The sequence below is a fragment of the Prionailurus viverrinus genome, chromosome C1 (genome assembly GCF_022837055.1).
Source record: "Prionailurus viverrinus isolate Anna chromosome C1, UM_Priviv_1.0, whole genome shotgun sequence".
NCBI classification, from domain to species: Eukaryota; Metazoa; Chordata; class Mammalia; order Carnivora; family Felidae; genus Prionailurus; species Prionailurus viverrinus.
The window spans coordinates 143,179,647-143,202,724 of NC_062568.1; the positions used below are offsets into that span (position 1 = coordinate 143,179,647).

The window sequence follows — 23,078 nt, forward strand, 5'->3', positions numbered from 1 at the left end:
AAATCTAAACAAACCAGAAACCACAGGAGATACAGGGATAAACAGTAACACACTAATAATAGGAGATGCCAATACACCATTGCTATATATGCAATATACACAGCTACCTAGCAAGAGAATGTGGGAAAAAATAAGGATAAGAAATACTAAGCAAGGTATTCAGCAAGGTAGACTATAGGCACAGAGTAGGGGAAGATACTTGCAACATAAATAAGCATCAAATAAATATCTCTAGAGTATATTAAAAACTTATACAAATCAGAAACATATGACAACCCAAAAGAAACACTTGAAAATGCACTTCCAAAAAAAGTTACCAAACTGAAGTCCATAAAAATATTAAAACATGATCAACTTTATGGGTAACCTGGGAAATTAAAATTCAAACCACAAATAGCAGTAAGCATCCACTAGACTGACAAAAATTTTAAAGCATGAAGATAGCATATTTTATTAATATCTAGATTTTATTAAAATCTAGCATATTTTATTAATATCTAATTGTCCTATTACGATAGGACAATTATTGCTGAAGATGGTGTGCCTTTTGCTCTGAAACCCAAGAGCTCTGAGCTGTGATTCGCCTACAGGACATGACTCAGACTGCACTCAGTACTCCAGCACTTGATCAGCTGGACATTAAAACACAAGTGGCAACATTGTTTGCAATGTCTCTCAGATCACCTTGTGAGCCTTCACTTCCTTTGGGCCCAAAGTTGGCGGTCTTTTGGATTACTTGATTCAAAAAAAAAAAAAAAAAAAAAAGACTGGAGCAGTACATCCAAATGTGGCAAATCTCTCTCCAAATTCCAAAGAGGTCCATCAAGTGACTCATTCTCAGTGATAAATGGGGCAAGATATAAAAACCTGGCTTTCACTTTAGGACATACCTCAATATGTTCTATCCATACCACAGTATACCCAAAGATTTCACTGAATTGGTAGGCTCCTGAATTTTTTTGAGGCTTATCTCCCATCCTCTCACCTCTAAGGTTAGAAAACTTAGACATTTTAAGCTGCAGTTTTGTTTCAATTTCAGTATAAATATTATGTTGCAATACCCCATTTAAACAAAAAATATTTAAATCATACCTGATTGTTCTCTGTTCTAATGGTATTAACTCTATCATCTTCATTTTTCCAAAGAAACAGACTTAAAGGGAATGACAAATTTGAAAGTCATATTAAAAAATGATTCCATGAATATTAGCTTTTCACATTTTATCTTATTTGACATTCTGTAAACACAAATGTAACATTAAAGCCTCAAAAAGCCTGAGAACATTATATTTCAAGCTCATAAACTACATTTAGTATGAGTACTAGCTAAACTCAAATCACATTATAATATCTATAGCAAAGTAACATAAAAATTTTGGAAACACATTTTGTTTGTAATTCTTTTGTGAATGATTGTTTATAAAATCCCTTCTATTAATTTCAAAAGACTGTATGAAAAACTGTTGCCTTAAGTACTGTAATTCTCCATGAAATGATACCATGTGAAACTCAAGCATACTGATTAGTTTCCCCATAACCAAGAATCTAAGTGAGGTAGAACAACTAACTCTAAGAAAGGCAAAGACAAAATTTTCTGTCAGTAAGCTGCTTCTGATGACATAAGAATTATAATAGAAATAAATTTAAGCAACAATTATTCCTCATTATTAAAGATTAGAATCAAGGTAATTTTAATTAAAAATCACTAATTTCACTCATATATTTGTTGTAATTAGAAGTCCTTGTAACAGTACCCTGGTTATCTCATTCTTTATAGTTTAGATTATGACATGTAGAATCAACATCTATACTAGTTACCTTTTTTTGTTTCTTAAATCACTATTTGATTCTTCTGATGATCCTGGCACTTCAGAATTTCCAATTTGATTTTTTCCAGTTTGGTTTCCTTTTGGAGTGGCTTTTCCCCCTGCTGATGGTCATGTTCATCCATGGCAAATAAAGTTAATAATATTAAGAAAATAGTAAAATAAAATTTTATACAAATATGTATATATATGGACATACTCTTATCTTGTCCTGTGTCCTTTTCCATGAACTCTACTACACATGATATAAGGCAACAGTTTCCAAAGTAAATTTCATAAAACAGTTTATGTGAAAGGAGAATTCTTTATGTCAATTCAGTTTGAGGAAAAGAAAGGATTAAGAAACCCTACCAGGAAAACAATCACACACCCCCTTGTAGGATTTCTCTGTTTTTATGTACAATGTGAATCTACAAGATGGGGGTAAGTTAGGTTTTACTTAAACTTAATTGTCTTTAGAAAGCTTTGGCCAAAAGCATCTTTTGAAATTGTATTGAGGAAACTTCTCTGGAAAAGGCTGGTGTAAATACAGAGCATATAATGTCATTTGTTATTTCACATACATTTCTATTTATAAAACCTCCCTTCATTTTAACAGAATTTCCCTATATAGGAAAACTATACAATGTCTTTAAAATGTTAACATTAATGTTCTATATGATCTATATGAACAAAAGATCCATGAACCTCACAATATTAATGCAGATATTTTTCCTTTGGATAAATCAAATTTTTTAATTTTGAAAAAATTAATGAGTCATGTTAATATTTGAAAAGCCATTTTACAAGAGTTGCCACGGAATTTTGCAACCTGAAGCCTGTACTGGTTTAATTTTAGTCTAGCTGCTATATTTCCCAGCTGGTATATTTTAAATAGTCTTTTAAAGACAATAAACAGGGATTTTCTAAAGGATATATTCAATGCAAAATGAACAAAAACCAGATGTATCAGCTGCTTAAAGGTTAATAATAAAATACTACTCCCCCCCCCCCCACCAAAGAAAGAAAAAACAGTGAAAAATTCATTAGATTCTAAGTAATTTTGATAGGGATCTGGCACATGTATCTCATTCATAGTAACAGTCTAGAGCATGATGTACCGCACCATTCATACCTATGCAGTTTAATAACATAAAGAAAGCAGGCCTATTCACTTTTGAAAAAAATCAAAATAGTGTCTTGAGAGCTACAGTAATATATGCATAAAATGTTATAGATTCACAGAAAGGGATATGATAACTGTGAAACTATGTTTTGAACTATGAGATGTTTGCCTGGCAAAGAAGAGAGCAAGAAGAATTTAAGCAAAGAAAATGGCATTTGCAAAATACACAGTACAAATATATGCAGCATTTTTGGCAATAGTGAAAAGTTCAGTGTGACTCTTGCATGGTGTTGTAAATAAAGCATGGGCTTTAGTCAAACACACAGGAGTTCAAGTCTTGGCACTGTCACAGCAGGTGTGACCTCAGCTAAGTTATTTTTTTAACCTACATTTCCTTATCTCTAAAATGGCACGGTGCATGGAAAGCACGCAGCACAGTACCCAATCCTTAGGAGTGTCTTGACTTCAAGTTCTGATTTCTGTTCCACTGCATTTCATATTTCAGATCTTTATCACCTCAATCTATTCTCCATAGTGTCACCTAAGTGGTTTTGCTAGAATTGAAATCCAATCATGTTACTCCTATTAAAACAAAGCAGGAAAGAACACCCACTGGAGAAAAGACAGTCTCTGCAACAAATGGTGTCGGGAACATGCAAAAGATGTAACATGGTACATGGTAACATGCAAAAGAATGAAACTGGACCACTTTCTTACACCATACACAAAAATCAATTCAAATTGGATGAAAGACCTAACTGTGAGACAAGAGAAACAAACCCTAGAGGAGAACCCAGGTAGCAACTTCTTCCGACATGAGCCATAGCAGTAACTTACTAGATACATCTCTGGAGGCAAGGGAAAAATGAACTATTGGGACTTCATGAAGATAAAAAGTTTCTGCACAGCGAAGGAAACAATCAACAAAACTAAAAGGCAGCCAACAGAATGGGAGAAGATATTTGCAAATGACATATCTTTTTTTAATTAAAAAATGTTTTTAAGCTTTATTTTTGAGAGAGAGAGAGAGAGAGAGAGAGAGAGCGAGCATGAGTGGGGGAGGAGCAGGGAGAGGGAGACACAGAATGTGAAGCAGGGCTCAAACCCACAAACCACAGGATCATGACCTGAGCTGAAGTCAGATGCTTACCCGACTGAGCCACCCAGGTGCCCCTGCAAATGACATATCTGATGAAGGGTTAGTATCCAAAATCTATAAAGAACTTATCAAATTCAACACTCAAAAAACAAATAATCCAGTTAAGAAATGGGCAGAAGACATGGATAGACATTTTTCCAAAGAAGACAGATGGGTAACAGACACATGAAAAGATGTTCAACATCGCTCATTATCAGGGAAATACAAATCAAAACTACAATGAGACATCACCTCACACTTGTCAGAATGCCTAAAATTAACAACACAGAAACAACAGATGTTTTCGAGGATGCAGAAAAAGGGGAATACTCTGACCCTGTTGATGGGAATGCAAACTGGTACAGCCACTCTGGAAGGTGGTATAGAGGTTCCTCAAAAAGTTAAAAATAGAACTGCCCTATGATCCAGCAATTGCACCACTAGGTATTTACCCAAAGGACACATGCACCTCAATGTTTACTGCAGAATTATCAACAATAGCCAAATTATGGAAAGAGCCCAAATGTCCATCAACTGATGAATAGAGAAAGATGTTGTGGTATATATATACAATGAAATATTACTCAGCCATAAAAAAGAATGAAATTTTGCTATTTGTGATGATGTGGTTGGAGCTGGAGTGTATTATGCTAAGAGAAATAAGTCAGAGAAAGACAAATACTGTATGATCTCACTCATATGTGGAATTTAAAAAATGAAACAGATAAACACAGGGGTAAAAGAGAGAGGCAAACCATAAAAATCTTAACTATGGAGAACAAACTGAGGGTTACTGGAGGGGTGTTGGGTGGGAAATGGGCTAAAAGGGTGATGGCCATTAAGGAGGGCACTTGTTGTGATGAGCACTGGATGTTATATGTAAGTGATGAATCACTAAATTCTACTCCTGAAACTAATAATTACACTATATATTAACTAACTAGAATTTAAATAAAAACTTGAAACAAACGAAGTTAATATGGCTTCCCATTGCTTAAACATTCCTTAGTTTTGGAACCAAGGGTCTTGCAGTTCAAGTTTCTACCTACTTCTCCAGTTGTACTTCATGGTACTTCTTCCTCCCCTTTATCCATAAACTATAATAATTATAATAATAATAAGAAGAATAGTATTACTACTAATAACAGCTAAAAGTCACTGAACCAATTACCATATTAAGCAAATCCTGAAAACCCCATTCATATCATGATCTATGTGAAGGAAGCCTTCTGGAATGAGGCAGTGAACAATCTGCATGGCCAAACATTTGCAACCCTGGGTTTGAAGTCTGAATATAAAGGGTTCTCAATGCCATCTTAAAGAACTTGGGCCTTAAGTAGTAATCAACGAGTCTTCCAAAGGTTTTTAAGCAGACAGATAAATAATCCAGCTTGTAACAACAAGAATGATGCTGACTGCACTCTGCAGAATAGACTGGAAAGCAGATTATAAGCAAGGGGGCTACAATATGGTTTTTAAGGTTCCTATATATATATATATATATATATATATATATATATATATATATCTACAGTAAGGATTATTTCAAAGCTTAAACAACTGGAAGAGTGATGAAACCAAAGAAGTCAAGAAAGTACACTAGTTTGGGGGCAACAGTGGAGTCAAGTATTAAATATGTTAAAGTTGAGGCATGTCAAAAATGTAGAGGTGTGTAGCACAGACCCATGGGAAAGAACAGAAGACAACTAATGGAAAGAAATACCCACTTCAATATGAAAATGGGTAAAGCATTACTCTTTCCTCCTTCATTAAAGGACTTGTAAAGCATACTATGCACATTATTTTAAAAAACTTTTTTTAATGTTTATTTTTGGGAGAGAGAGAGAGAGAGAGAGAGAGAGAGAGAGAGGCAGAGAGAGAGGGAGACCCAGAATCTGAAGCTGGCTCCAGGCTCTGAGCTGTCAGTACAGAGCCTGACGTGGGGCTTGAACTCACGAGCTGTGAGATCATGACCTGAGCCAAAGTTGGGTGCTTAACAGATTGAGCCACCCAGGTACCCCACTACGCGCATTGTAACTGTCTATATTTGATAATGTAATGTTAGAGTTCAGATATTTTGCATTCTCATGCACCACTAAAGAGTAATTTGGTATTTTAAAGAAACTATACAACTACCACCAACAAATGGAAGTGTACATATAGGAAAAAAATTAAGGAACTTTATTCACGTCACACATAAAAATTTGTTCCAGGTAGATTAATAAACTGAATTGGAAAAACAAACCAAAACATGTTTGAAAGACAATACATGACCTCAGGGTAGAAAAGGGGTTAAAAAAAAAAAGACATAAATAACACTATCCATAAATGAAAATATCAATAAACTTGACTATATTAAAATGTAAGAACTGCAGTTCCATTTGTGCTCAGGATTATAGAAAGATGAAACAATGCTCCCACTGGAACAAGAAGAAAAGGCAAATAATCAATAAAAGAATAACTTTTCTTGAATTCATCAGAGAATTATAGTTGTGGGGAACTGAATTCCAATTCCCTCCTAGGAGAAAATGGTTTCATCTTTGGCAGAGCACAGGAGGAAGTGGTAACTGCTATTAAAAGAAATAAGAAAACAGCTAAAATTTTAAGGAATTATAAAGGCCAGTGTGGGCTACGAGGATAGTTTGGAATCTCTGGGATCTTCAGACACAAAGGGAAGTCAATACTTAATAGCAAATTCCCTTCCAGGTGCGTGTATCATATGCTCACATGAAAGACTAGGGGCAGGGCAGGAGACCTGGCAGGAGAGCCATCAGTGGCAAAAAAGTATGACATTCCATCCTTCTCAACACTCTTCTTTCACACAAAGCAAAAGCCTTAAGCCAATTGGGGAGGAACTGGAAACTCTTCCATCTCAGGACCCAGGCAAAAATGTATTGGTTCTCAAGGAGGAACAGAGGCAAAAGCCATCTGCTTTGGAGGAAGAGTAGTGACTCCCCTTTCAACAATATTAGCTTTGAGAAGTCTTACCACTGAGGAAGGAGTGGAAAACCTCATCACCAGTCCTAGGCAAAGCCTGAAGGAAGGGTAGAAGCAAAAGCTGTAAGGATTATCTTCGCCCCAGGATCATGCACTGATACAAAGCATTGGTTTACTGCCACTGGGTTGGGGGAGGGGGAAGAAACTCTCTCCTAAATATAAAAAATCATTTTTCCCTTACTTTAAAATTCTTTAAAAGATAACAGTGTAAAATAAAAATGGTAAAAATGTATTGTGGAGTTATATACAGAAGTAAAATATATGACAACAGCACAAAGGAATTGGGGGAGAAAACAGAAGTAATACTGCTGTAAGGTTCTTAAATTATATATGAAGTTGTATACAATTTGAAAGTAAACTTCAAATTTAAAGGCGCACTGTATATAGTTTAGAGCAAGAGTAGTAAACTTTTCCTTAAAAGGCCATATAATAAATTTTTCAGGCTTCTGGACCACTGAGTCTTTGTCACATCTCCTCAAATCTGTCATTGTAGTATAAAAACAGTCACTGAAAATATGTAAACAAAATGGTATGGCTGTGTTCCAATAAAAGTTTATAAAAAACAATCCATAAGGCATGGATTAAAATAAAATAAAATAGGGGTGCCTGGTTGGCTTAATCAGTGGAGCATGAAACTCTTGATCTTGGGGTTTTGAGTTTGAGCTCCATATTGATATTATAATATTAATATATTATTAATAGAGATTAAAAAGTTTAAATCTTAAAAAAATAAGTATAAATATAGCAACCACTAAAAGTTTTCTTTTTTAAAAAAATTTTTTTTTAATGTTTATTTTTGAGAGACAGACAGACAGAGCATGAGCTGGGGAGGGACTGAGAGAGACACACACACAGAATCCAAAGCAGGCTCCAGGCCCTGAGCTGTCAGCACAAAGCCCAACACGGGGCTTGAACCCATGAACCACGAGATCATGATCTGAGCTTAAGTCAGACAGTTAAACTGAGCCACCCAGATGCACCTAAAAGTTTTCTAAAATGAGAAATAACTAATGAGACAATAGCGGAGATAAAATTGAATCACAAAAAACTTCTCAATCAAGAAAGAGGCAAGAAAATGGAACAATAGAAGATGGAAGAAATGATGGATTAAAATAGCAAGATGGTATATTTAAGACAAACCACATCAATAATAATTACAATTAATGTAAATGGTCTAAATACCCCTAGTAAAAGATATAGATTGCCAAATTGGACTAAAAAGTAAGATCTAAATACATGCTGTCCATAAGAAACCCACTTTGGATATTCAGTAACAGATAAAACAATGGAGAAAGATATACCATGCAAACACCAATCAAAAAAAAGCTAGAGGGGTGCCTGGGTGGCTCAGTTAAGCCTCTGACTCTTGATCTTGGCTCAGGTCATGATTTCACAGTTCATGGGATCACCCCATCAGTACAGAGTCTGCTTGGGATTCTCTTTTTCCCTCTCTCTCTGCCCCTCCCTCGATCACATGCACATGCTTTTTCTCTCTCAAAATAAATAAACTTAAAAAATAAAAGCTAGAATAATTATATTAATATTAGAGCAATTAACCTTTAAAATAAAAACTATTACCAGAAATAAAGAGAAACATTGTATAATTACATTGGGGTCAGTTTATCAAGAAGACATAATAATCCTAAATGTCACTCATCTAATAACAGCTTCAAATATGTAAAGCAAAACTGATGAAGAGTTGATGTCAACACATTTCTTTGTAATTTTAGAGCATGTTGACAAAATTTAAGAATTCCTTTCATCAAAAGAATCATAAAGAGAATAAAAAGAAGCCACAAACTAAAATCTAGAATGAATTATATACAAACATAGAAACACACACACACACACATGCATGCACACATATGGTGGAAAAAACTTATATGTATATAAAATGGAGCTATATTTAAAAGAAAGAAAATGGGCAAAACATTTGAATAAAGGCAAATCCAAATGGCCATAAACATATGAAAACATGTTCAACCAAAGAGAACCATTAGAAAAGAAAAGTAAAATATTTGGAATTAAAAATTCAGTGTAAGGATTTAATAGCAGATAAAACACAACTAAAGAGAGAATCAGTAAAATAGATTTGGAAGAAAAATCTGCAGAAATTATCTACAACTTAAAGCAGAGAAACAGGAGACAGAAAATATCTGATAGGATGAAAAGTTATGGTTCAATAGGAACTTTCAGACATTGCCAATGGGTACAACCACTCTGGAAAACACATGGGCATTATTTGTAAAGCTGAATATGTGCAAACAATGCCAATGCTAGTTACATTCTCTGAGCTCCTCATGGACCTATACATTTAAGAGTCATGTAGAAGAATGTACATATTTGTAATATCCCTAAACTGGCAATAAACCAAATATCTATCATCAGAACAAATAAATTATGGTATAGTCTTATAATGGAATATTACACAACAATGAAAAAAATAGTATTATATGTGAAATATGACTGAATCTTATAATGTTGAGCAAAAGAAACAAGTCAAAAATAAAATACTTTCAATATGAGTCCATCTAAATTAAATTAAAAACATTCAAAACTAAACTATTGTTAAGAAATATATACTTAGGGGCGCCTGGGTGTCTCGGTTAAGCGTCCTACTTCGGCTCAGCTCATAATCTTTCAGTCTGTGAGTTCGAGCCCCATGTTGGGCTCTGTGTTGAAAGCTCAGAGCCTGGAGCCTGCTTCAGATCTGTATCTCCCTCTCTCTCTGCCCCTCCTCCACTCACACTCTGTCTCTGTCTCTCAAAAATGAGTAAATGAAGACAATTTTTTAAAAAAATAAATACATATTCAGTTGGTAAAACTATAAATAAAAGCAAGAAAAAAATTATCTCAAAAAATCAAAGTAATAGTTCATTGGGGAAGAAATAAGATGTGACAGAGAAAGACACACAAGATTGGAAAGTGCTTGTAAGAAAAAGAACAACAAAAAATACAGCCTTAGAAACAGCCATTAAACTTCTAAAAAATAACAGGACAAATGCACGAAGTACTTAAAAAAAATGTTGCTCGCAGCAGTATTCATAATAGCAAAAACACTAACACAGGGTTGGATACATAAATTATACCACAAGGAATTCTATAATGATGTAGATCTATATTTATTGATATGAAATGTTTATGACATATTCTAAAATACAAGAAGAAGCTTTAAGGGTTCATATGTGCCCTCATTTTTAAAAGCCAAAAAAATATTTATTATATACAAGAACTGAAAAAAAAAATAACTGAAAGAATATATGCCAGAACACTAACAGAAGCCATCTCTGGATGGTGAAATTATTGTTATCTTCTTTATAGTTACTGTTATATCTAGAACTTTTTTAAATGAGCATATGCTGGCCTCTTATAAAGTATAATTAAACTTTTTGAAGTGAAGCACCAAGATATTAATACCATTTAAAAACTACACTTTCACAAAATTCAAGGGTTAAATATTCTCACCAAAGATTGTTTTGGGTTTTGTGCAAATATCATAATTCAAGAATCTGGCCAGTAGCCCAGGATATGAAATATGACACTACTCACAGCTTTATGTAGGGCAATCACCTACTTCATCAATCACTTGACCTTGTACTTTTCAGGAATACTGGGATTCCACTCGGAATTTTTTTCCCAGGTATTTTTTCCCTTTAACCTTTTAAGTGATATTATGACTGGAAAGCAATATTTAACACTGTAGTAGAGAGAAGACTCGATCAAGAAGGAAGTAAAGATTCTCACTGAGCATCTTGCTGCCATCAAATAATAAAGTAGGTGGATCTCATCCACATTTCTCATCAGAAATAGTAAAACACATCAGAAGAGTAAATACTAAATGGACCTATGATTAAAGAAGGTGTTAAGTTTGAGTTATCATTGGATATAGCATAAACTTAGAATATAAGAATGGTTATAATTGAAGATGGAGAAAAATGTTAGTGGTTAAGAACATCTATATTTTGCAGCTGTAATGGATGTTGCCATTAACTGGGGGGTGGGGGTCATTTCAGTTATAAATATTTAATATATCTGCTTTTCCATCACAGTTTATTTCCCATGGGCATTATTTTTTTCAATAGGTTCTTAGACAATAGTTCCACCTTTATATATTTGTTTAATTATCTACCACTTTTTAAGAACTGAATTGATGAAAGTAATCAGATAAAAATTTACAATTCTTTGAAATACAAATGTTGTCCAGCATTAAAATTGTTTTGCTTCTGTTTGATACTATTTTCGTGGCTAAGATCCTTCTCACTTATAGTAATAATACCAGGGTTCTATGCAGTAATCACTTCCTTTCTCCTTCAGCCTTAACTATCTGAAACTATTATAAAAGAAGGTAGTGGAGTTTATTTATGTGCTATAAGTATTTTGACTTGATTTTTAACATAGTACTTAAGTTGCGTTTTTTTCTCTCACTTGGTGAAACTATTTTTAAAAATCCCCCAATGGACTTGTAGCTTTCCTTTTATACTGCCACATTTGTAAGGCTAGATTTGCCCAGAATTTGCTCACCGACCTGACTACTAAAATGTACTATAATAACCTCTTTGTTTTTCCCATTCCAGTTGAAATCACCTTCTTCTCGATTCTTGTTAAGAAGCTCTTTCAAAGTGTTTACTAAAAAACTGGGATCTGTTCCAGGTTCTTCCTTCACCAAAGTTACACTAACTGGTCTGTGGATTATTCCATCAGCCTCAGCAACACCGGTATTAGTCTGCCGCTCATCTAAAGAAACTGTTGATGCTGAATAAATATTTCCTAAGTGATCCATTATAGGAAGCAAATATAATTCTGGCTGAAGAGCCTAAAACACATAGGAAATTTAAAAAATTAGCTTGTAATTTAAAAAACAGTTAAGTTAAAAAATTAGCGTAAGTTTAAAATGTCACATTACATACATATGGAGGAACAAATGACTTGAGTTTCAGTTCTGATTCTTGCTTTGCCTTCACCTAGAAACAAATAAATGAGGAAAAAAAATAAAGCTTTTGTATGTTTTCAATTATTTTTAGTCCAACTTTTTTTTTTTGCAGAAGGCACATATCTGTGACATACAAATCAAACTTAAAAGCTGATAACTGAGGTTAGAGTCTAGAAAATGTAGAATATAATCCTATTTCTATTCGCTGTACAAAACATAAAAGAAATTCCATGTCATTTAGTGATAATGACTATGGCTATCACTTGCATGGACTCACTATATGCTAAGCACTATTCTAAGTGCCCTACATGTAATAGCTCAGTTAATCTCCACAGTTCCATGTGATGGGCACACGTTTTAGTTCACAGACAACAAGAGTGAGGCAAAGAGAAGTTAAATAACTTGTCCATGATGTTATAACTAGGAAGTTTCCAAGTTGGGACTCAAAACCAGGAAATCTGGCTTCAGAGTCCAAAGCTGTATACTTTATTTCCTAAATATATAACCCATGGTGTTCATCTGTTATTCATCCATCCATCCATTCATTCATTCAACAAATATTGAGGGCATACTCAGGCAGTATTCTCTATGGTAGGAGATACAACAGTAAACAACGCAGAGTTCTTGCTTTCATGTAGCTTCTATTCTACTTACGAGAACAGATGTTAAAGAAACATGATTTAGAACAGTGATATGTGATTTATGAAAACAAAAGAGTGATGGAATACAGAGTAATTTAAGAGTAAGAATATCTAAAAAGTAGGTGGTCAGAGATGGCCCTTTGGAAAAGATAATACTTGAGCTTGAGACTTGAATTATGAAAAGATGAAGCAAGCTATTTGAAAATCAAGGGGAAGTAATTTCCAGGCAAGTTCAAAGAACATAAATCAGAACAGAGTTTGCTATATTTGAGGACCACACAAAGATTTTTGTGGTTAAAATGGAAAATCAAGGAGAAAAATAGCAATAGATGAAATCTAAGAAGCAGCTTATTCCTTAGGCCCTCCATATCTCTGGCCTAACCACGGCAAGTCTCCTAGTTATAAACCCTGCCTCTAGTCTCTTAAGGCTCTCATCATGTCACCTTTTGATCAAAAACTCCAATGCTTCAGAAACAAACAAAACTCATTAATCTGGCATTCAAGAACTTCAACAAATGACTTTACAACTTGTTCTCTACTATTTCTTTTCACACCATGTTCCAATTTAAAAAAAGAAAAACTCCACTCTTTCTTAGCTGCCTGCTTTTTCCACTTTGCTGCTCATTCTATTTTCTCTTCTCAGAAAGCTTTCCCCACCCAACATCTTTGCAAGATCAAGTATTTATCTTACAAACTCCAAACTGAATATATCTCTTCTTTGTCAAAGTTCTCCATCTCCCCTCTTCTCCTGCTGGATGTAATCCCTTTTTCTTCTGAATATACAAAATATGCTAATTTAATTTCTCTCCACCACTACACTGAATACTCTTTAAGGGAAGGATCCATATCCAATTCTTTTTTCTCATTTTGTTTGTAGAAAAACATCAATAAATATCTGTTGAAAACAGTAAAATATTAGAAGAATTTTGGAAGTTCACTTAAATTACCTTCCAACCTAGGATTCTGTGATTGATATTGTGTAATTTTAGATATCATGAAAAAGAATAAAAAGTTATGAGAACTGTTCTTATTCTTCTTTGAGAAAAACTTAATGAGTAAATTAAGAATCTACCATACTGAATAGAACTCAAGTGACAAAAACTTCAAATCTAGCTGCTGATCCTGAGAATTCCACATAGAAAATTCCTTAATAGTACTACTTTGGAGGGAAATGTTTATTTTTTTTCCATTATCATTCATTATTTGTCCATAAACATTTAGATGTCTTTAAGAGCTAAACACCTTGCTAGGCACTGTATAAATACAATAGTGAATAAAATAAAGTCCCTGCTCACAGGAAGCTATAGTCTAATGGCAGAGTCAGATGTTAAGTAAATAATCACATAAATACATAATAATGACATAATATGTTAACCAGAGTGGAATAGGAATATACTGACTTTTGTTTAAACATGGAAAGTCTTGATTAAAGAAAGAAACCTCATGTTGATATGAGAAACCAGAAACTTTTGAGATCCAATGGCTTAAGAATTAAGAATTTCAGCTGGAGAAACTGAGAAAAGCCTGCCATTAAATCACAGAAACTACAAATAGGATTGTTCAACAGATAATAGCTGAAACCCCCCAAAATATATGTACATATGCTGGAGTCCTATCATTTCACACCAAATGAAGCTAGCTGTGCCCCAAACAATGAGGATCCATTTCTGTCCAGAACACAAGTACTTACTTAAAATGTTTTTAAACCTATCATTTAAATTTAAAAATACATATTACTTATACAATCACATTTTAACTTTGTCTTCCTTTTCTTCCCAAGGAAACACACACCTGAAAATATCCCCATCATTTTAGTGTCCAATAATATGCTAATAAGACCCATCTTTTTTTTTAATGTTTATTTTTGAGAGAGAGAGAGAGAGAGAGAGAACGAGTGGGGAAGGGGTAGAGAGAGAGGGAACAGAGGTTCCAAAAAGGGCTCTGAGCTGACAGCAGTGAGCCAGACGCAAGGCTCGTTCTGAACTCAGGAACCTTAAGATCATCACCTTAGCCCTAGTTGGTTGCTCAACCAACTGAGCCACACAGGTGCCCCACAACCCATCTTTTCTTAATGATCTATGTATTTAGTTATACTGTCATTTCATTATGATTGATATTATTTATCTCATATTAAGAAGCTGAGTTGATAAGCATTTAAGAAACATAATTTCTTAAGGTATGCTTTCTTTAATCAAAAAGAAAAAAATAAGAAAACTTACCACAGCTAGATTATTTCCAATGCATTTCAGAAATAAAAATTTTTCTGCAACAGCATCTTCACCAAGGAACTCACCGAGACGCTCTCTCAGGGCTTGTAAAGTAAGGTGAGGAGATACTCTGAAATATGACATTGCTTTATAATGTAAAATGAAATAGGTTTCAGCTATACTATACATTTGATAACATTAGTCAGCTATCTCAAAAATAAATACTAATTTAATATATCATATATGACTTAATATATTGTGGTTTTATATTGCCTGGCACTTTGTAAAACTTCAGGAAATTTTAAAAAATGATTATACAAATAAATACTGTTTATAAAAGCCCCTTCTCAGGGGCGCCTGGGTGGCGCAGTTGGTTAAGCGTCCGACTTCAGCCAGGTCACGATCTCGCGGTCCATGAGTTCGAGCCCCCGCGTGGGGCTCTGGGCTGATGGCTCAGAGCCTGGAGCCTGTTTCCGATTCTGTGTCTCCCTCTCTCTCTGCCCCTCCCCCATTCATGCTCTGTCTCTCTCTGTCCCCCAAAAAATAAATAAAAACATTGGAAAAAAAAAAAAGCCCTTTCTGTACTGAAAGGAAAATGCTTGCCTATTTTTCTCATCCACATCTAAATGGTATTATTTTTTAAAAATCTTTGTTATGGAACTTACATATTTTTTACACATATATTAAAGAATGATTTACCCACAGATAATTATTTTGGAAGTTTGACAAGATTAGCTGGTGCTTAAAAATTTCTTTGATGATCAAATGTTGTCAGACCCTACACTTTTGCTCATTTAGGGATACTTCATCACTCAAAATCTAAAATTTAAAGCCATCATTTATGCTATTTTTTTGAGTTCTTGTTATTCTAGGATCTTATGGGAAACATTATATAACTAATTCATTCAACCAACAAGTATTTACTGAGCACCCAGTATGTGTCAGGCATTGTTCTAAGGAATGGGAATATGGCAATCAACAAGAGAGACAAAAATCTCTGCCCTTACAGACTTTACAATCTAATGATGGGAAAGAAAAAAATTAAGAAAATAAGAAAAACATATAAATTATAAGACATTGCTAAGTACTATGGAGAAAAGTAAAGCAGAGAAGGAAGCATAGCTACAATTTAAAATATAGTGATCAGAGATCTAAACAAAAAAGTAATATTGGAGTAAAGACCTGAAGATGAGTGAGATAGGATACATAAGGGCTGAAAGAGCATTCTAGATTAAGAGAACAGCAAGTACAAGTGTCCTGAGGTCCATGTCTGATGTGTTCCAGAACAGAACAGAGACTGGTATGCTTGAAGTGATGTGGAAGATAAGGAATAATGTCATGTATGCTTCTATGAATGTGAAAATACACATACATGTAAATGTACACACACATATACTTATATTCTGTTTCTTTTTGAAAAAGTCATTGTGGATACGCTGGTTTAACCACTATTCACAGTTTTCAACAGGTTTCTAATTTCAGATAATTTCTCTCTATATTCTTTTTGTGTGTAACCACAGTAATATACCAGTTATACCTTTTCTGGGTGGCAGTATTATGGTTAAGTGACATCTGTTCCTCCAGTACATATTAACTGTTATATAACATTATTTGTTGATAGTATTAAGTTAGAAACTGGATCCATAACATGGACCAGAATTTTTCACTTATAACCTAAATTTCCAAAAACAAAAAACAAAACAAAACAAAAAAAACCCAAAAAAACAACCCATTTTTCTCTGCAGAAAAAAAAAAAGAGATTGCTTTTTCAGGCACATCATAACATGACCACAAAATACTTGCCTTATAAATCCAGCTGAAATGAATTTGTTAACAACTTCTATTGAAATGGTATTTAGCTTATAGTTCCATGATCCTTCAGGGACATAGAAAACATGAAGTTCCACCAACTGAATAAATTGAGAAGACATCAGTTAAAATATTTTTAAAATGGAAAAAATCAGCTGATGTCCTCTAGAATTTTAAAGTTAATAATCATAATTGAAATAAAGATGGAATACATGTATCCTTCTGAACAAACACAAAAAGGAAAATGAAGAGCCAAAATTTTAAGTTGGCTACTTGGCACTTACAGCACATCTTCTCCCTAGAAACAATGTCATAGATGTGGTCTTAAGGTACCATAACATCCCCGACATACAGTGTTCTTTCTGTGGCTTGAAGTAAGAGTTGCAGACCACCAAGATCAGTTTTCTGATTACCAACCTTTCCCTCTCCCTTGATCCCCACCTACTCAGTTCTGTTATAGTGATCTTGTGGAATCCTTACACGCTACATATTGTCTCCCTAACATTGTTGTGATGATTGCTAGTTCTCAGCAACTGCAACTGTGCAATTCTCAACTATGGTCTGGGAAATATTTTTGTTTCCCAGAATTCTAGGAAGAACCTATTCCTGACAGTGATGGGGGAAGAAATGGTTGTTCTTGTGTAGGGCATGTCTGCCAGCTTAGTTTATCTGTACTTTTAATACCATTTTCGTGGGGGCACCTGGGTGGCACAGTGGATTAAGCGTCCGACCCTTGCTTTGGACTCAGGTCATGATCTCATGGGTTCCTGGGTTTGAGCCCCACATCTGGCTCTGCATTAACAGTGCAGGGCGTGCTTAGGATTCTCTCCCTCTCCCTCTCTCTCTCTCTCTCTCTGCCCCTTTCTCGTGCTCTCTCTCCAAATAAAATAAACTTTAAAAAATTAATACTATTTTCTTTTTTTTTAAACATTAAAAAGCTATTTTTAATGTTTATCTATTTTTGAGAGAAACAGAGCACAAGCAGAGGAAGGGCAAAGAGAGAGGGAGACAAAGAATCTGAAGCAGGCCCCAGGCTCCAAGCTGTCAGCACAGAGGCCGACATGGGGCTGGAACTCATCAACCACGAGTTCATGACCTAAGCCAAAGTCAGACACCCAACCGACTGAGCCACCCAGGTGCCCCAATACCATTTTCTTTTCTATTAATGTTTTGTTAGACCTAAATTAGAATCCTTCCACTTAGATGAATATTTAGATTACCACAACAGAAACAAAACAATTAGAGCAAATATAGTCTTATCTTTTTTTTTTTCCCAACGTTTATTTATTTTTGGGACAGAGAGAGAGCATGAACGGGGGAGGGGCAGAGAGAGAGGGAGACACAGAATCGGAAACAGGCTCCAGGCTCTGAGCCATCAGCCCAGAGCCCGACGCGGGGCTCGAACTCACGGACTGCGAGATTGTGACCTGGCTGAAGTCGGACGCTTAACCGACTGCGCCACCCAGGCGCCCCTAGTCTTATCTTTTAGTCTAATGAAGTTTGTTATTCATTGCATATTAAAACTCAAATGATTATACTTTACAGTATTAAATATCTGAGTAAAACTTTAAAAATTTGATTATGACCTACCATTAATATTAGTAATTTTTATAGGAGATAAAATTGGTTCTTGAACTGAATGTTTTGCTCAAGTTGTTTTTATAGACCAAGTAAATTACTTCTATACATTTGATGTGTGTATAGATCTGCTGTAGTTTGAAGTTTGCCATATGCTGTATTTTGAATACCAGAGCATTTAAAAGATAATTTCCTAACTATACTATACTATTCACAGCTAACACTACACTATACTATTTTTTTTAAGTTTATTTATTTTGAGAGAGAGAGAGCGCAAGCAGTGTAGGAACAGAGAAAGAGGAAGAGAGAGAATCCCAAGTGTTGGGCTTGAATTCACGAACTGTGAAATCATAACCAGAACCAGAATCAAGAGCTGGACACTTAACGACTGAGCTAACTGGGCACCCCTACACTATACTATTAATACTATAATATTTAATAGCTACATGATTAAATATTTGTAAAACTTTCAGAAGCCTTTAGTAAATATGACCTTATCCTTTATATAAATGCATTAATATTTTACAGGAGAAAAAATATTTATTGAACTAAACATTTTTACTTTGTTTTTATAAACAAAGTAAATTCTGTCAATATTTCTATAATTCATGAACTATAAATCAAAGTGCCTGTATAGATTTAATTCCATAATTGAGTAGGCAATACAGAGAAAATATAGTTAAAACATTTCTTGGACTTTGATACATTTTGTGATATAAAATAATTTATAGTGGATTTGTGTTTATTTATTCCCTCAACAAATATTTACTGAATGTCTACCATGTGCCAGCACTGGTCTAGGCATTAGAGATATGTAGTGAGTAAGAAAAAGATCCTTGCTTGTGCATAACTCTACCTTCAAATGAGGCAACAGGACAAGAAGAAGAGTGAGGCAAGTGAGGCACTGACCTCAGATGCAAAATTTAAGGCTGCAACAAAACCTCCGTAATCAAGATAAATACATTTAAAAAAACCCTATTCAATGTAAAAACTTTCATGATAAGCAAAATATCAAAAATTTAAATAGAGAAATTAATACTACTATTACAGCCTTAAGCAAAAGGAAAAATATGAACCTCAATACATGTTTCTTAAAAGAAATACATTTCTGGGGGCACCTGGGTGGCTCAGTTGGTTAAGTGTCTGACTCTTGGGTTCAGCTCAGGTCATGATCTCATGGTTCATGGGTTTGAGCCCCGCACTGGGCTCTGTGCTGACAGCTCAGAGCCTGAAGCCTGCTTCAGATTCTGTGTCTCACTCTCTCTCTGCCCTTCTCCTGTTCATGCTCTCTCTCTCTCAAAAGTAAATAAAACAAAAAACAAACAAAAATTCTTAATGGTTAACTTTTTCCAGAATAACAAAGTAGTTGAAAAAATACTGAGAATTTTAAAAGTATATACTAAAACTCACAACATTATTTTAAGGTTAAATATTCTATTTATACCAAAACATGAATTTATTATAATTTTACTTTTCTGGCTTTCATGGAAGCAGCTCATCAATAATATTTTCATCAAAACTACTAACCATTAAAAATACATTAAAAGGTATATTTATAGGCACATATTTTTGCCTTTTGCCTCAGGTTCCAAAATGGCCTATCAGATTCTGTTTCTCTTTAAAATGCTATTAGGATTTCTTCTGCATCAATTTTTTCATTAAAAAAACTTGTATTGAATTATTTATCTTAATTATGGAGGGTCTTTTGTGTGTGGGGGGGGGGCTTAAATTTTGCACCTCAGGCAAGTGACTCATTTGCCTCAGACTAGACCCAGGTCTGTGAGGCACACAGACAATAAACAGTAAATATAAAACACTGATAAGTTATATAGTACATGAGAAAGTGGTCAGTACTGAAAAAAAAGAATAAGTAGAGCAGGGTGAGGAAAACTGGGAAGATAAAAGAGGAAGTAGGTTTCAGTGTTTTGTTTTGTTTTGTTTTAATTTGAGAGAGAGAGAAAGAGAGGGACTCTCAAGCAGGCTCCAACACAGAACTGTGAGACCACGATCTGAGCCGAAATCAAGAGTTGGTCGCTCAACTGACTGAGCCACCCAGGTGCCCCAGAAAAGGTGAGATTTAAGTAAAGACTGCAGGTGAAGAAGAAATTAGATGAGTGAGGATGTAGAAGTAAAAAGTTCCAAGAAGAATTAAAGCAAAGGTCTTAAGGTGAGAAAGTGCTAGTGTGATTAAAGCTGAGAGAGTGAGGGAGAGAGTAGTAAAAGATCAAGTAAGAAAAATGAGGAGGACAAGGAACAAATAGGGTCTTCCAGGCCACTGTAAGCTCTTTATCTTAGAAAATGAGAAGCCAATTCAGGGTTTTAATAGAAGCACATCTGACATTCATTTTAGATTCTTATTTTAACATGAAAAATTCTAAACATACATACAAATAAAAGGAATACTACAAACACCCAAATACCTACTACTTAGATTCAAAAGTAAACATCATGCCACATTTACTTCTTCTCCCCCCCGCCCCCCACCCAACCTCTTTTTTTAAAGGGGACTGCCACATGCAGCACCTTATTTGGATGTGTCTGCAGTCTTGGAAACTTGACTACCCTGCCTTCTACAATCGGACCTTGAGAGCTTGTTTGGAGGTTCTAGCAGGGGAGCAGAACTACTTGTATACCCTTTGACTGAAGAATGATCCTCCTCTATAGGGAAGGTCGTCCTCTTCAACCCAGCACACAACTTTTGGAGGGACACATATGGAGTTGTGAGAGAGAAAGGGGACACCCACCTGTCCAGCCAGATCAGTCCAATCAACCTTGGTCATCAATGGGGTGACAGATGTTACAACCAGATTGTCCTCAATCCTCTCTCCCTCCCTTAACAAACCATTCAAAGTAATCAGACATCATGAAAATATAATCCTAAATACTTTCGCATCCATCTCCTAAAAATAAGGACTTGTCTAATTTTTCACATTTTCACATTTAAGAAAATTAACAGTTCCTTAATGTAAAATAATATCCATTCCACATTCAAATTTCCTTAATTGTCCATTTGTTCTCAGAATGTTTTTCAGTCTAGAATCCAATCAAGGATAACACACTGCATTGGGTTTGTCACATCTTTAAAAATCTTAATCTGCAAATTTTCCAGACCTTCTCCCCCACCCCCTCTTAATGGCATTAACTTTTTAAAGAGACTGGGTAGTTGTTTTAAAGAATGTTTTGCATTCTGAATTTACCTTATTAACTCCTTAAGATACATTTAACTTAATTCTCCAATTCCTCTCTTTTTTTAGTATACTATAGTTTCTTTTTTTAATCTTTTTTTTTGTCATGAAAAGTGTATCCTGTAATCTCCATCTCCTATTTTCCTCATTTCACCCCTTGTTTCTATAGTTTTTGTTTTCTATAGCTAAGAGTCTGTTTCTTAGTTTCTTTTTTTCCTTTGCTCATTTACTTTGTTTCATTAAATTCCACATACAAATAGGATCACATGGTATTTGTCTTTGACCTATTGTGCTAAGCTTTATACTGTCTAGCTCTATGCATAGTGTTGCAAATAGAAAGATTTCATTCTTTTTAATGGCTGTATAATATCTCATTGTATATGTGTGTGTACATACACACACACATATAATCACTTTTTTTATATATGTAAAATCACTCCTTTATCCAATCACCTGAGCTGCTTCCATAATTTGACTATTGTAAATGAAGCTGTAATAAACACAGGGGTGCATGTATCCCTTTGAATTAGTGTTTTTGTATTCTTTGGATAAATACCCAGTAGTGAGATTACTGGATTGAAGGATAATTCTATTTTTAATTTTTTTGAGGAATCTTCATAATGTTCTGCACAGTGACTGCACCTATTTACATTCCCACTAGCACTGCAAGAAGTTTCCTTCTCCACATCCTCTCCAACACTTGCTGTTTCTTGTGTTTTCGATTTTAGCCATTCTGACAGGCATCAGGTAATACCTCATTGCAGTTTTGACTTGTATATCCCTGATGATGAGTGATGTTGAGCATCTTTTCATGCCTCTGGTGACCATCTGGATGTCTTCTGCCCATTTTTTATTAGATCATTTGTTTGGGGGGTATCAAGTCATATCAGTTCTTTATATATTTTGGATATTAACCCTTTACCAGATGTCATCTGCAAATATCTTTTCCCATTCCATAGGTTGCCTTTTAGTTTTGTTGAATTGTTTCCTTCACTGTGCAGAAGCTTTTTATTTTGATGTAGTCCCAATAGTTCATTTTTGTTTCCCTTGCCTGAGGAGACATATCTAGAAAAATATTGCTATGGCCAATGTCAGAGAAATTACTGCCTAGGTTCTCTTCTAGGATTTTTATGGTTTCAGGTCAGGTCTCACATTTAGGCCTTTAATCCATTTTGAGTTTATTTTTTATGTGGTGAAGGAAAGTGGTCCAGGTTCATTCTTTTGCATGTGGCTGTCCAGTTCTCCCAACACCATTTGTTGAAGAATTTTTTTCCCCATTGAATATTCACTTCTTCTTTGTTGAAGATTAACCATATAATAATGGACTTCTGGCTTTCCTGTTCTATTCCACTGATCTATGTGTCTATTTTTATGTCAGTACTATACTGTTTTAATTGCTACTTCTTTATAATATGACTTGAAATCTGGAATTGTGATTCCTCCAGTTTTGTTTCTCAAGATTGCTTTGGCTATTTTAGGTCTTTTGTGGTTCCATACAAATTTTAGGATTGTTTGTCCTAGTTCTGTGAAAAATGCTATGGGTGGGGCACCTAGGTGCCTCAGTTGATTGTGCATCCGACTCTTGGTTTTGGCTCAGGTCATGATCTCACAATCTGTGAGTTTGAACCCTGTGTTGGGCTCTGCACTGGTGGCGCAGAGACT

General features: G+C 34.8%; 1 protein-coding gene across 1 annotated transcript in view; it reads right to left on the minus strand.

Moving 5' to 3' along the window:
- SPATA1 (spermatogenesis associated 1) overlaps positions 1 to 23,078 on the minus strand; it is a 56,939-nt gene that overhangs the window by 16,337 nt on the left and 17,524 nt on the right. Inside the window, 6 exon segments of the mRNA XM_047873246.1 lie at positions 1,093 to 1,153; positions 1,819 to 1,930; positions 11,651 to 11,879; positions 11,974 to 12,027; positions 14,857 to 14,974; positions 16,648 to 16,754. Of these exon segments, the coding sequence (XP_047729202.1) occupies positions 1,093 to 1,153; positions 1,819 to 1,930; positions 11,651 to 11,879; positions 11,974 to 12,027; positions 14,857 to 14,974; positions 16,648 to 16,754 (681 nt within the window).